The sequence below is a fragment of the Aphis gossypii genome, chromosome 1 (genome assembly GCF_020184175.1).
Source record: "Aphis gossypii isolate Hap1 chromosome 1, ASM2018417v2, whole genome shotgun sequence".
NCBI classification, from domain to species: Eukaryota; Metazoa; Arthropoda; class Insecta; order Hemiptera; family Aphididae; genus Aphis; species Aphis gossypii.
Genome location: NC_065530.1, coordinates 45,224,142 through 45,237,942, shown reverse-complemented (window position 1 = coordinate 45,237,942; position 13,801 = coordinate 45,224,142). Strand labels below are relative to the sequence as shown.

At 25.0% G+C, this 13,801-nt stretch overlaps 1 protein-coding gene across 4 annotated transcripts; it reads left to right on the top strand.

The window, feature by feature from the left end:
* The first annotated feature begins 3,671 nt into the window (after window positions 1–3,671).
* LOC114128081 (vacuolar protein sorting-associated protein 8 homolog) lies at window positions 3,672–13,150 on the top strand. 4 transcript variants are annotated; one of them, XM_050196939.1, is made up of 25 exons: window positions 3,672–3,903; window positions 3,973–4,128; window positions 4,532–4,660; window positions 4,734–4,853; window positions 5,001–5,174; window positions 5,246–5,539; window positions 5,643–5,861; window positions 5,945–6,136; window positions 6,210–6,446; window positions 6,700–6,822; window positions 6,883–6,996; window positions 7,146–7,258; window positions 7,420–7,588; window positions 7,665–7,845; window positions 7,961–8,159; window positions 9,357–9,495; window positions 9,557–9,783; window positions 10,369–10,522; window positions 11,141–11,268; window positions 11,366–11,492; window positions 11,563–11,676; window positions 11,737–11,860; window positions 11,941–12,060; window positions 12,185–12,365; window positions 12,977–13,150. In XM_050196939.1, the coding sequence occupies exons 3-25, from the start codon at window positions 4,583–4,585 to the stop codon at window positions 13,056–13,058; spliced, it is 3,609 nt and encodes a 1,202-aa protein (XP_050052896.1). In that variant the 5' UTR covers window positions 3,672–3,903; window positions 3,973–4,128; window positions 4,532–4,582; the 3' UTR covers window positions 13,059–13,150. The 4 variants fall into 4 exon arrangements, with proteins under 4 accessions (XP_050052896.1, XP_027848299.2, XP_027848298.2 ...); XM_027992498.2 differs by lacking the exon at window positions 3,973–4,128; XM_027992497.2 differs by having other exon boundaries at window positions 3,672–4,124.
* Window positions 13,151–13,801: the final 651 nt, after the last annotated feature.

Here is a 13,801-nt window from a genome sequence, read left to right as displayed (position 1 = left end):
ATATAATTCAAATATCTATACGAATATACAGAGATACAATAAATTGCTTTTTTTCACGAAACGCAAGTATAGAACTGATACAAAATTTGTAATCGAACAAACAAATAAATAATATTCAACTGAATATAACCACAGCTAACTAAAAACATTCGTTATAACATAATTCAAAATATATTTTGTATCATTTATTTCCAAAAACAGTGTACCTATATAAAATTATGCAACAAATCATTTTGTCACAAAAATACTGCATTTAATCGGCATGAATTATTATTTATTACTTACTTTAATACTTACCCACACAATGTCGTAACTTGGATTTGTTTTATTAATAAATAAATAAATATTTTTTACATTAACTTTATTTTCAAAAAACACAATTACTATATAATAAGATATAGATATATTATAAATAGATAAACTATATTAATAACCAATGACAAGCCTGAAGCCATTCAAATATACCTACTATTATTTATTACCTATGAGATGAGCATCTAATGTCCTGACGAGCATGCATTCCGTACAAAAATATATGTATAATAATCCTCTTGGACTTTCGGAGGTCTCGAGTCCCAGTGATATTTAAAATTATTTTCATCTGAATATTTGAAGACTTAGAATAATTTCATTAGTTTACTCTAATACGATCTTCCGACTTTTTCATTTACTGACATTCAATCGAGTACCAAATAACTTGCGATATCCGCAAGGTAATTTTCACAATATTTAAAATGTATATTCATTTTGTGCTATTCGCATACCAAAAGGCATGAACCTTCACACTTTAATTTTACGGTTCGTCGGTATTGATTAGGTATAAATGTATAATAATAATGATTAATAAGCAACAAATAGAATTATTATTATTTAATATTTATTATTAAATAATATATTTGTCCCTCCCTAGACGCTTTTTTTGGCGGTAAAAATAAAAAGGTTATTACTTGATGTTATAATTTATGAAAAATACATATTTAATTTAATTTAATTGTTTAGGTATGTGATTTGTTTTTACAAAAATTAGTTCAACCTGCGGTATTACTAATAGAATAATAAATTACTGCAACATTTTTATAATTTATAACATATAAATACAATAAAATACCTATAGATTATATTATATTATAATGAAATATTAAAATATCTTTAGGCTGGTCTCCGATCAGAATCATTTCTCGTATACATTGATATATTAAAATTAAGCTCCTATTATAATAGTGGCCTATTTAGTATTTGTTAATGATGTAATAGGTAGGTACATGAGTACACTCGATACATATACTATAATATTATATAGATTATAAACTGAGTAGTAGAGTGAGATCCAGATCCCCGGTTTATTATATAGGTATTATAATATAGTAACCGAGCCACCTATAAGATAAGACTGCTACACATAATTTTTATATTGTAATAGAAAAATTTGTATCACATTTTAATTACAAAAATAAACATCATTTCAGCCATAACTATAATACCTACCTTTAATAACAATTATATATTATCATTAATTAAATATATGGCGATAAATCGGTGCACGTTATAACTATACGTTATGCAAAACCGAAAATATCCAAATAGTACTCAATCAATCACCAATCCCACAAAAAGATTCAGCAAAATATCTCGGAATGCACCTTGACTCTCGTCTAAACTGGAAACACCACGTGTCAGAAAAAAATTCAGTTTAAAGAAAAAATGCAAAAACTTTATTGGTTAGTCGGACCTCACTCCGATTTAATCATCGAAAACAAACGTCTACTGTATGCATTTCCGTTTTTACTCTATGGGCACGTGGGGCACGTGCCCAGGGCCCCCAGCCAAAAGGGGGCCCCGAATAATCGAAATTACTATTTTAAATTGTAAACTATAACGTATTAATATTTAATACGACCATTTATAAAAAATAATTCTAAATTATATAAAATAGTTTTTAATTAATAAAGTAATCATATTAAATAACTTTTGATGTTTTAATTTAACTTGTGTAGACCTACTAAAAGGGCCCTTTAAGCTCCGGGTGCCCATGGGCCCCTGCAAAACTTAAGACGGCCCTGACTGTATGTAGCAATTATAAAACCGATCTGGATGTATGGCATTCAACTGTGGGGTTGTGCTAGTAAGTCTAACATCGATGTAATACAACGCTGTCAAAACATTGCCCTTCGGACCATCACTATTCACTGCAGCATACCGGTTCGAAAGAAACAACGCAATTCACCGTGATACGATGGTGCCTACAATAGCAAACGAAATCTAAAGGTTTGCTCGCAAATACGAGACGAGGTTAGATCACCATGTCAATCCATTGGTCATTCAACTATTAGATAACTCCAAAGATATCAGACGTCTTAAGCGTCTGAAACCATACGACTTAGTTTAAGATTTTAGATTAAGGCAGGAGGCACTTCATTGGAAGTGACTCCATCAACGTGTAATATATATACCTATATAATTTATATCTAGTATGTAAAATATGTATAATTGTCAAACATATTTATAAAGACCTTTGAGTCGTTTAAATAATAAAGCCCTAGGGCATTAAAAAAAATAATAATAATAATAATTAAATATAGTTAATAAAAAATCAATGACCATATACATATTGACTATTTTTTGTCGCTTTTTCAAAATTGTCATTTACTTTACAATCTACAGATCAGTGGCGTAATTTGGAATATTGGTTTTGAGGTGGGATATAGATTTAAGTTTATACTATCATTTTAGTGGGGCTATCACCCCCTTGACCATTAAAGCTCATAGACCACAATATTATATTAATTTATTATTATAAATTAAATGAGCTGAATGGTATGATAATGGTTTTTAGACAATAAAGTAAACAATTAAATTAAACTAAATATATTTTTCATAAATTATAATATCTAGTAATAACCTTTTTGTTTTTTACGTCAAAAAAAAGCGTCTGAGGAGGGATATATATCCCCATATCCTTATTCCTACCCCATAATTACGCCACTGCTACAGATTAAGGTATATAAATTGTCTTTGCTGCAATGCTGTAAAGGAAAAACTCTTTGTAAATACTATTAGATCTTATATTTTGTGTAATTTATGTATTTGTGTATTTCTAATACTTTATTGCAATAGATTTATAAATATTATAATTATTTATTTAATCAGTTAATCTCTTATAAATCACTTAGTAGAAGTGCAGTAATATATTGTATTTTCCAACGATAAAATGAATAGTTTAGCCGCTTAGGATTATACTTCGGTATGTAAATACAGCTGAGTCTATCCATAATATATATATTTTTTTAATCGAAAAATCATATTTTAAAGTAGGTAGGCTGTAAATGTCTATTAATATTTTCTTAATGCATATAATTTTATTTAATCATTAAAAAATAAACAATAAAAATAAATAATATTAATAATAGATACAATATTATAAAATATTAACATTATAAACACCGAACTAAATTTAGTTCAGTCTTCAGTGATTCTTTAGACATTAAGTATATCTAAAATTCTAAACTATTTATATAAATAATGTGAAATAACTTTGACGTTGACGTTTACGGTTAGATAGAGTTTCAGTCGTTACATTTCTCCCACCTCAGAATCCCCGTTAAAAAATTTAACCACAGCGAGCTGATAATAATACCGCCACTGTCCCACCCGATAACAATCCAATCGACGATCAGTGAATCTCAGTTTATACCACGATTTAAGATTGTATGGTCTTTAATAGTGGTCCATACAAACTTTTATCTTTTACCGAAAATGTATTTTCAATATATTACGCTATTTGAAATTAATCGCTTTTTAAAACATTTATTCGTTTAACGAAAAATCGAACTGATGTCTTTTTCAAACGATCCGCGGACCGCAATCGGTTAATCATCTTCTGTAACCATTATCCATTTTCGACTTGTAATACAACCTTTTATATATTAATTTTAAATTCTGGGCATGTCTTATTAATACATAATGATTACGCAGTACCATAATTTAGAATAAAAAATCGTATTACATGATTGCCAGACGACAGACATTATTATTATGGGGCAGTAGTTATAAAATGAACCTGAAAGACTTAACTTTGGCACCCACTACGTAGCACCAGCAAAAACAGCAGACTACGTACCTACTTAGTTTGTAATATTAATATGTTTTGATTGTTACTGGCGTTATTGCAATCACGGTGTGGCTCATGACTACTTCAGTTAAAATGAATTAAAATTTCTTTAAACCCTGGCGTATTGTCTTAGTATGGCTATTGTCGATAGCCAAATTTTTTACTGTTACAATATATATATACTTACCTACTAATATTCGTATGAGCGTACTTTATTACATTTTCATGAAATATGGGATCATATTAAATTTGTAAATAAGTCTTATTAATACTTTCTCAAGTACTGTGCCTATTGTATAATTTTTATATTGGCCATACTATTGCATTGGTAATTTTTTAGTTATGAGCTAAGCTATTGCATTCCTTATTGTATGCCAATTTTTATTTTTAATGTGAGGTAATGGTTTAAATAATTTTTTTTAGTTATAGAATGAAAATTAGTTAATATTGTCATATTGATCCATTTTATTTGAAATGGAAGCACACAGAATAGATCGAGATAAACAATCTTTAATGAACGTATTAGAGTCATTAAATCTGGGTTCATCTGAAGTATTTATTACTTTCTATGATTATTTTTAACATATTATATAAACTATTATATTTTGTAATTACGTTTATTTAGATTGATGACACTGAGTTCAATATTCCTAAAGTTAATGATATTCCTACTGTAGAAAGTATATTAAATGATGAAGATATTTCATTATTGAGTGAAGATGATGTAAATGTCTACCCGAGCAAAGTAAAAATATAAATAATAAAATATTATTTTATAAATTATTGTAATTGTACATAATATTACTAACTATAAATTATAACTAATAATTATTTAATTCATATTTGACATTTTAATTATGTAGTATAATAATTAATTCTTATTTTGTTTTAGTTAAAAGTACCTTGGTATGATTCAGGGGCTGATTCTATTTCATTAGGTAGCTCAAGTAGTTGTCATATGAATACAGAACAGCTACCAAAATGCTTAAACTTAAAATCAGATCCTGGACGAATTTTACGCCATACAGTTCTGAAGCCTGTTTCGAATCAAATGCATTCATTTTGTGTAAGCTGTTCACATTCTTTTTTAGAAAGATATGTTTAAGTATATTTGATGTATTTAAATATTTGTGTTAGGATCGTTTTGATGCTGGACAACCTAGTGCTATAAAGTTTTCACTTCTTATTGCAATTGGTACTAGCAAAGGTTTTATAATTTTATTTGATTCTTTACAAACATTCCAATGGTATCATGAAGCTGTAAATTGTGGTGCAGTATCCGCAATAGATTTTAATCATGATTGTTCTCGACTGATTGTTGGATACATAAATGGAACAATAATAATGTTTGATTCTTCTTCTACTACTTGTAAAGCATTGAGAATCATGAATGATGCGCATACTCCAGGTACTGCGGTGTTGCATCTAAAAGTAAGTCTTAAATAAAAACAATTTTGAAAATTGGTACTATGTTATTGATAAATTTAATGTCTTCTTCTATAAATTATGTTATATTAATTAATTTTAATTTTAGTTCACAGATTTGCCGAATTTAGCTATTGTGAACAATAGTTCTGGTTCTGTATTTGAATTGAATTTTAAAAGAAATTTTGGTATACGTAGTGTTGAATCAAAATGTTTATTTTCTGGTGGCCGTGGAAGAGTATGTTGTATTGAACCATTATTATTCAATCAATTAGCCAATCACCCTATGAATGGCTATGTAATAATAGCAATGGCTACTCTATCTAAAGTAAATTTATTGTTTTTGGGTTACTTACAAAACCAATAAATTATGTATATGTACACAAAAAGTGATTTTAAATTTCATTTTAGGTAATCATTGTTACAATTCGGCCAAACACTGAACTACTGTTATCTAACAATATAATATCATCTCATCCATGTTTACCTTTACTATCTTGGCAATTTGTCATTATACAGTTCAATAAAACAATTAATTCAAGTCATAGAATTATGGACCCAGTATTAGCTTTCACACGAGATGATACTGTCTATTTTTATCAGGTAACTGAAGTAACTTCTCATAGTGTGATTTTCAAATGTTAATTTAATAAATATTTCCATTCAATAATATTAGGTTAATATCAATGATCAAGATCGTCTTTGTTGTTGTATTTTACAAAAAATAAAATTATCATACACAATTATTGCATGCAGTTGGATGAATGCACGCACTCTATTGACTATGGACTCATCAGATAAAGTTCATCTAGTTGACGTTCGAGTAGGAGATGAAATGGAACAGTCAGATCTTTTAAACATTTCCTTAGTTTATACTTCTAGCTACTATAATGGCACAGATAGTCAGCATTTAGTAAGTAATTAATGTTTAGAAAATACCCATGGAAAAAATGTATAACATATTATAATAATTATAATAATAATTCTCTATTTTATCCTCTATATTGGTTCTAAAATCTAAATAATATGAGCTACAAATTTATTTAGGGTTTTATTCCGTGGCAATTTTTTTCTATTACTAATCTATATATTAATAACTATTAAACTTAAGTATAATTTAATTTATATCATGTCATATATAATATATGAAAATACGATTGTTTTAGGATAAATGTTGCTATAGTTCAGTCCATGGTCATAATAGCCAACTAGTATTGTTAGGAAAAAAGAGTGTTCATATTATTAGTATAAGAAGCTGGATTGAACGTCTGGATAGTTTAACAGATAAAGTAATAATATAAATATTTTTTATCTCTATAAGAAATTAAAATTCTTATAATTATTTATAGAAACTATTTAGTGATGCATTACAATTAGGTGTGGATTTTTTGGAAGAAAGAGGAAAAGCTGTTCTCGGTCTTAGAGGTACAAGAGCACATAGACATAAAATAGTGAAAGATAAGGTACATACATTCAATTATTACTAATTAGTCATATTTAATTAATAACAAAAAATATAATGATAATTATAAATTAAAATAATATAATAATATAAATTGTAAATAAATAAAATATATTTATATGTTTTATATTAAACAACTTGTTTTATTAGGTCATCAACATTGTTGCTTTATACATTGATTCTATGGTGGATACAAATAACTCAATAAATTATAAGGAAGGCATTCCTATTGTATTTGACATAAGTGTACATCTACAAAAAACGTAAACTAAATAAATAACTATATTTTATTATAAAATATTAATAATTATATTTATGTGATCACTTATTAGTACATTGTTTATATTACAATAACTTAGTAATAAAAATTTCTCAAGTTGATTATTAACCATAAAATATATTTTTTTACAATTTTTTTCTTTAGAAATCTATTGTTTAATCGCTTATGGGATGGAGTAGAGTTAATTGAATCTCCTTGTAAGGTTTACTTGGAATGTTTAAAGAACTATTTAATTGAAGGTCAATTCGATGAAGTACCAACAATTATAATTCAAAAGTTATTCACATATCTTTCACACACTAATCAATTAAAGGTACTTAGTTTATATTTTTGAAATATCATTTTTTATTTATAATATAATATAATGTATAATTTTTTTTTTATTATAGGAAATTGAAAAATGTATACTCAATTTAAAAGTTGAATGTTTAGACATTGAACAATCATTAAACCTATCAAGAAGTCATGCATTGTATGATGGTCTCATAAGTATTTGGACAAGGGCATTAGAAGATTATTTAGCACCCTTACAAGAACTTATTCCTAAAATTGTTCCGTTACCAAATGGAGGTATAAAATAAATTAATGTTCAATATCATCAGCATATTGATAAAATATTAATATTAAAAAATATTAAATATTAGCAGTATTTAGTTGACATGTTTTTTTTTTAAAAAACTTTTAGAGTATATAGATGACACAATAGAACTTGGAAACAAAATTTTGATTTATTTAAGTGGGTGTTTATTAGGTATTGCATATCCTAATAGAGGTTATATACCTCAACATTTACAAGATACTGTTAGGAATAATATTGTACAATTTCTATGTTCTCAACACAGTATTAAAGCAAAAGATGATGAAGATATATATCCTTATCTTAGGTAAATATAATATATTTATTATAAAGTACTACAGTTGGTATCATCAATAACAATATGATATAATCAGAATTAATTTTATATTTATTTAATTATAATAAAATATTACTCTTGAGTCTTTACATGTATTTATATTTTATAATTACATTATTAATATATTGAATTTTTAAATTATTTAATTATGAGAATTAGTAATTAAAAGGGCTTGGTTTTTATAGCATTTGCTATTTTTTATTGGATACAGATAAACATAGCAAAGTAAGCTATAAATTGTTTTATGCACCAGAGACTTCAATTATGAAATTTTATTTTGCTATTTTTTGCATATTTAAAGGATTTTTAGCTGTTGGTGCTATTTTTTAAGTTTTGGTGTCATTTTCGGCTAATTTTCTATATTAATATAACTTTTATTTTGTATTTTCATAAAACTAATTTATGTTATATGATATGAAACATGACAATATGATAATTTTGAATAGTTTCCATACTCGAAAAGTGTTTATATTTTATAGTTTAATTAATCAACAAATTCAAATAGTATTACCTAACATTTTTAAAAAAAAAAAGTTTGTAATAAAAATTTTTTATCAATTTTTTTTTAAAAAAATGTTTATGTATTAATTAATAAATATAAGTTTTTTAATTTGTGAACAAAATAAATTTTCATTTTTGCTATTTATTGTGTTTTTAGAGCATATTACAGCGCTTATTTAAAGATTCTAAAGGGAATATTATAGTATATATTTTAGTAATTTTTAGTGCTATAAAATCCGAGCCCTGGTATTTAAATATTCCCAAGTATATTACTATTTAAAAAAAAAATATCAAAATTATTAAAAATTATCAATCCAAATTCATTATTTTATATTACATATTTATAATTAGTTTTAATGAATTCTAATTTTGATTTAAGTCAATAATAAAAATTAATAATATTTTCTTTTGATTCAAAAAAAATTATTATTTACATAATACACATCCTTTGTGAATTTAATATAAAAACAGAAATTCGTGATTTTATTTCAAAGATTTCCTTTATGTTGATATTGTTATTATTTAAAAACACAGGAATATGATATGTCATTGCCGATATAATATTAGACAAGTACACGTAGTAGTTTCTGTTAGTTTAATTAAATTTATTATTATTTAAGTTAATATGTTATTCAATTAAAAAAATTATTGTGTTTTGTGTTATAGAATTTTGCTCAAATTTAATACAACTGAGTTCCTAAACGTCTTTTCAATGGCATTTTCCGATTGTCGTTTTATGAGTCAACAAAAACAACGTATTTGTTGTATTTTAACATCACTAACAATGAATAGTAAAGATTTAAAAGTAAACATTTAATGTTTTTGCTGTATTCTTTAAATAACATTTTAACTATTTTTACATTTAGTCCAATCAGCTAGGGTTAGTTTATGCATTTATAGTACGTTGGCAACAAGAAAATGGTAATTTTATGAAACTTGATAAACAAGTTTTTGAAACTGTCACATCAAAGTTGATATCAACGGAACAAACAACACCTATTGAAGATAGAGAAAAAGCATTTATTCAATTAATACGCTCTGGAGCATTTGACAATAATCCTGATTTATTGAAAATTGCAGAAGAGGCAAAATTGTAAGTTGGAAAATTGAAATCTGAAATTATTCTGCTATAGAGTTGTTAAATGAATGTGCTTTATCATAAAGATATAAGTCAATACCGACATACTATATTATAATAGTATTAATAAGTTTATGGTATAAAATACTTTAAAATATTTAATCGTGTTGTAAACTTTGGCGTAATATTCAAATATTTTTAAAAATCTATAAAAACAACTTATAAACAACCTTGTATTGTAATTTCAATCAAAAGTTATTAAAATAGAAATTTTTAATTTTATGCATTTGAAGTATAAACTAGTTAAAAGTTGGCATAATTTACAAATAAAAATAAAAATTAAATAAAGTTTTTTGTAAAAACTTGTAATCATTTGTCAAAAACTCTGATTTTGCATAAAAATTACTATTTTTGACTCCCCAAAGTATCAAGTATAGACCCAATTTGCCACCTTCCAACATGAAAATAGCAGCATTTTTATTTGTTATTACTCTATAAGATTATGGCTGATACAAATAAATAAATAAAACCAATAAATTGTTTTACTGGTAGAATCTAAAATTAAAATTTGTAGGTTGAATTAAACATTTTTTTTTTCAGTTATACTGTCTGCAGAGAAATTTGTTCAGAACGTGGAGAATTTAGTCAAATGTTTAAATATTATATACTCGATGACTCAAACAAATATCAAATATTTTCATTTATCAGTTCTAAACCAGAATATTTTGAACAACTTTCTTATGAAAATTCGAAGGTATTTTCTTCAATTTATGTTTAAAATTATGTATCAGATTATGTAATTGGTAATAATTCTCACATTAAAAATTGTCTAGAAAAATAGCATAATATTTGGCAGAAAATTGTAGTGTAATATATTGATTTTATTAAAAAGTAAAATAATAATATAATATAATATAACTTAATTTATTACATAATACATTAGTATAATGATAAATTAAAAGTTATTTTGAATGAATAGAACCTAACTAATAATGTTTAATTTTTTAGTCATAAATAAAGTTTGGAAGTTGTTTTATTTAGAGTTGTGTGGTTGTTCATTGCTTAATAAATAGAAATTAATTTCAAGACATTTCGATTAAAAATATTAAAAGTTTATATCGTATATTTTATATTTTCTTTTTTAATTTTAAAGGTATATTTTCTGATTTGACATTTTTTTTTACGGTTTATTTTATGATTAATTATGAATTACAATACAGTTAAAAAAAATTGTAAATTAATATATTATATATTAATGAGATTTTTTTTATATTTAAGTAGAATAAAGCATGATATCTATAGATTCAAATTTAATATTTTATTAAATATTTATAATTAAAACTTAATAAAAACTAACAATAATAAGGTATAGGTTTTACTGGAAATAGATACAGTTCAATGTGGAATAATGTTTGGAACATTTTATCCACACCTTGTATATGATGTTTCTAATCAAACAAAAACAAACTATCAGAGATATCTTTTTTTAAAAGGTGCAATGTAAGTAACAATTTTCAGTCACATTTTTTGCTGTCAAAATGATTATGGTATAAATAATGCTTAATTTACTAACATTTTTATTTAATAATATTTTTAGACCGTATGTAAATTCTGATATGAAACTATGCACTCATTATTTGGAACTCTTATGTCAACACGAACCAAATGCTGTAATGGATTTTGTAAAAGCAAATGATTCATTACATTTAACAAAAGCAATGGCTGTAAGAAAAGCTATGATAAATTGTAATGCCTTGGATTTTTTATTAAATTAAATATTCTGTCACATCTTAGGCAACAAAAAGAGCAGGATTAGATAATGCTACAGCTATATTTCTGGAAAGATTGGGAGATTTTCAAGGAGCATTTGATTTACTGTTTAGTAAACTACAAGAAGCCATTTTAAGAGTTTGTACTTATATAATTATATTTTATACATAGTCAGTGCAATTTTATGTTGTTTCTTAGGAAAAAGCTGTTGAAGAATGCACTGAAGTTTTAGTGGCATTAGCTCAAAGAGGATCTGCTGTGCTTGATCCCAAAATTACATGGCTCCCAATTTTACAGTGTCTCTTAAATCTTCAATCACATGGTATTGTTGTATTGTTGTTTTTTATGTTTTATCTCTTATTAATTATTACTTTTTTTCAACGGATTTTTTTTATTATTCAGATCATTTACAAAAAGTTTTGGATAATAGTGATCTTAATTTAGCTACTGAAATGCATTTGCTTTTAAATAGTTCAACAATAGCTCAGGGTACTGTTGGACATTTCAGAAATCTTATAATGGGTGAGAGCATATTATATTTAAAAATTTTTCCTTTTTAATAATATTGTTGTCTAACATTTTAAATATTATTGAATCTAATTATCTAATTATACTAATTATAGATTTTGTTTATGATTTAATGTAGGTTTAATTGATAAATGTCAGTATGAACAAGATGTATTAAAGTCCTTTGAAACTTTACTTCATGGTGATTTACATAGCAAGTTAGCTGATGCAATAAATGTAGCCAAAAAGGGTGTTAGTAATCCTACAACATGTTCATTGTGTAATCAAAAAATTATTATGGAACCAATGTTTGTTTTCAGGTATATGTTTTTTTAATAATAATTAATTATAATATTTTAAAGTGTATAATTACTTAAGTTATGTATTTAATAAATTATTGGTATCTTATTAGATTTTATATTAAATTTAATCGAAAATCCCATTTTCATAGATCATTTAATTTATTTAGATTACTAGCATATATTAATTTCATATTAAACTCAGTGGTCACAATATTTACATATTGTAGCACAGTGAAATACTTTTTAAGCCAAGGCTAAACATTAATGACTATTGTACAGTTAAATCACTTAAATCACTTCATCCGTGTTGATTGATTTCATGACCCCAAATAAAAGTGTTTGTGATACCACTGGTTGTAAAAAAAAGACAACTAGTATTTGCTAGTTAGTACATTAACATTACATAATTTGTAAAAAGTATATTTATTGTATACAAATATATCAGTTATTAAATAAGATGTTGTCTGTTTAGGCCTAATATTTGGTTCATAAAAACTCGAAAAATGTAGTGAAAACTAGGTTTACTCAATTATCTTCTTCGTAACTCCACTCTATTAGTACTTATATTTTACATAAATTTATATGTATATATATATATATATATGTGTATGTATTTTTTTTTTTAATAGATGCGGTCATGGATTTCATTCCGATTGTTTAGGTTTGAATACAACTTGCACATACTGTGTCTTTACTAATATAAAATTATAGTATTAATTATTTACCTATTTTAAATGTTAACCATTGTTAAATATTCCTTACTTATTTATTTAATCATATAAATATAGCCAATTTATGCAATATATACAATGTTTTTTTTTATTGATTATATGAGTTATGAGCACCTCAAACTAAGTGTACAGTTTTTATGCTACCATTATACATAATGTATGGGTATTCTTTCTAGAACAAGATATGTGGTTGATAAATTATTTTTGATTCTTTATCTATTTTATTATTATTTAAATGTAGTCTTATGTAACCAGTATTCATGATGCAAATGATATTTTGCAATACTGGTAACATAAATAATAATACTGATTTTAAATTTTAGACTCAAGATAGAGCGATGAATGTATTTATTTTATAGCGTTTGGTGGTTTTTTTTTTTATATATATATAAATGTGTACTCGATAAATAGTTGATAAAATGTTTCTATTTTGAATTTTGAGGATGGTTTTGGATACCAAATTTGATCTAATTTGTACTAATAGGTTTAACTTAAATTATTCTAAGTTTAAATGTTCTACTACAATTTATTTATTATAAAAACCAACAACCAAAAACCATATAATAAATTATAACATAATTTAATTTAATTTTAATAGATGATATTATAATGTTTCATTATTATTCTGTTCTAGTTGAGTTATTACTAGTATATCAATGTCAAATATAATAATGTGAATAATAAAAAAAGAAAACCATTAAAGTTGGTCGATTAAAATTGTTT

Excerpts from the sequence above, each read along its gene's own strand:
- LOC114128081 (XM_027992498.2), top strand. The coding sequence starts at position 4,583 with ATGGAAGCACACAGAATAGATCGAGATAAACAATCTTTAATGAACGTA. Across the intron at positions 4,854-5,000 it reads TAAATGTCTACCCGAGCAAA|TTAAAAGTACCTTGGTATGA; the intron begins GTAAAAATATAA and ends ATTTTGTTTTAG. Across the intron at positions 11,861-11,940 it reads CTTAAATCTTCAATCACATG|ATCATTTACAAAAAGTTTTG; the intron begins GTATTGTTGTAT and ends TTTATTATTCAG.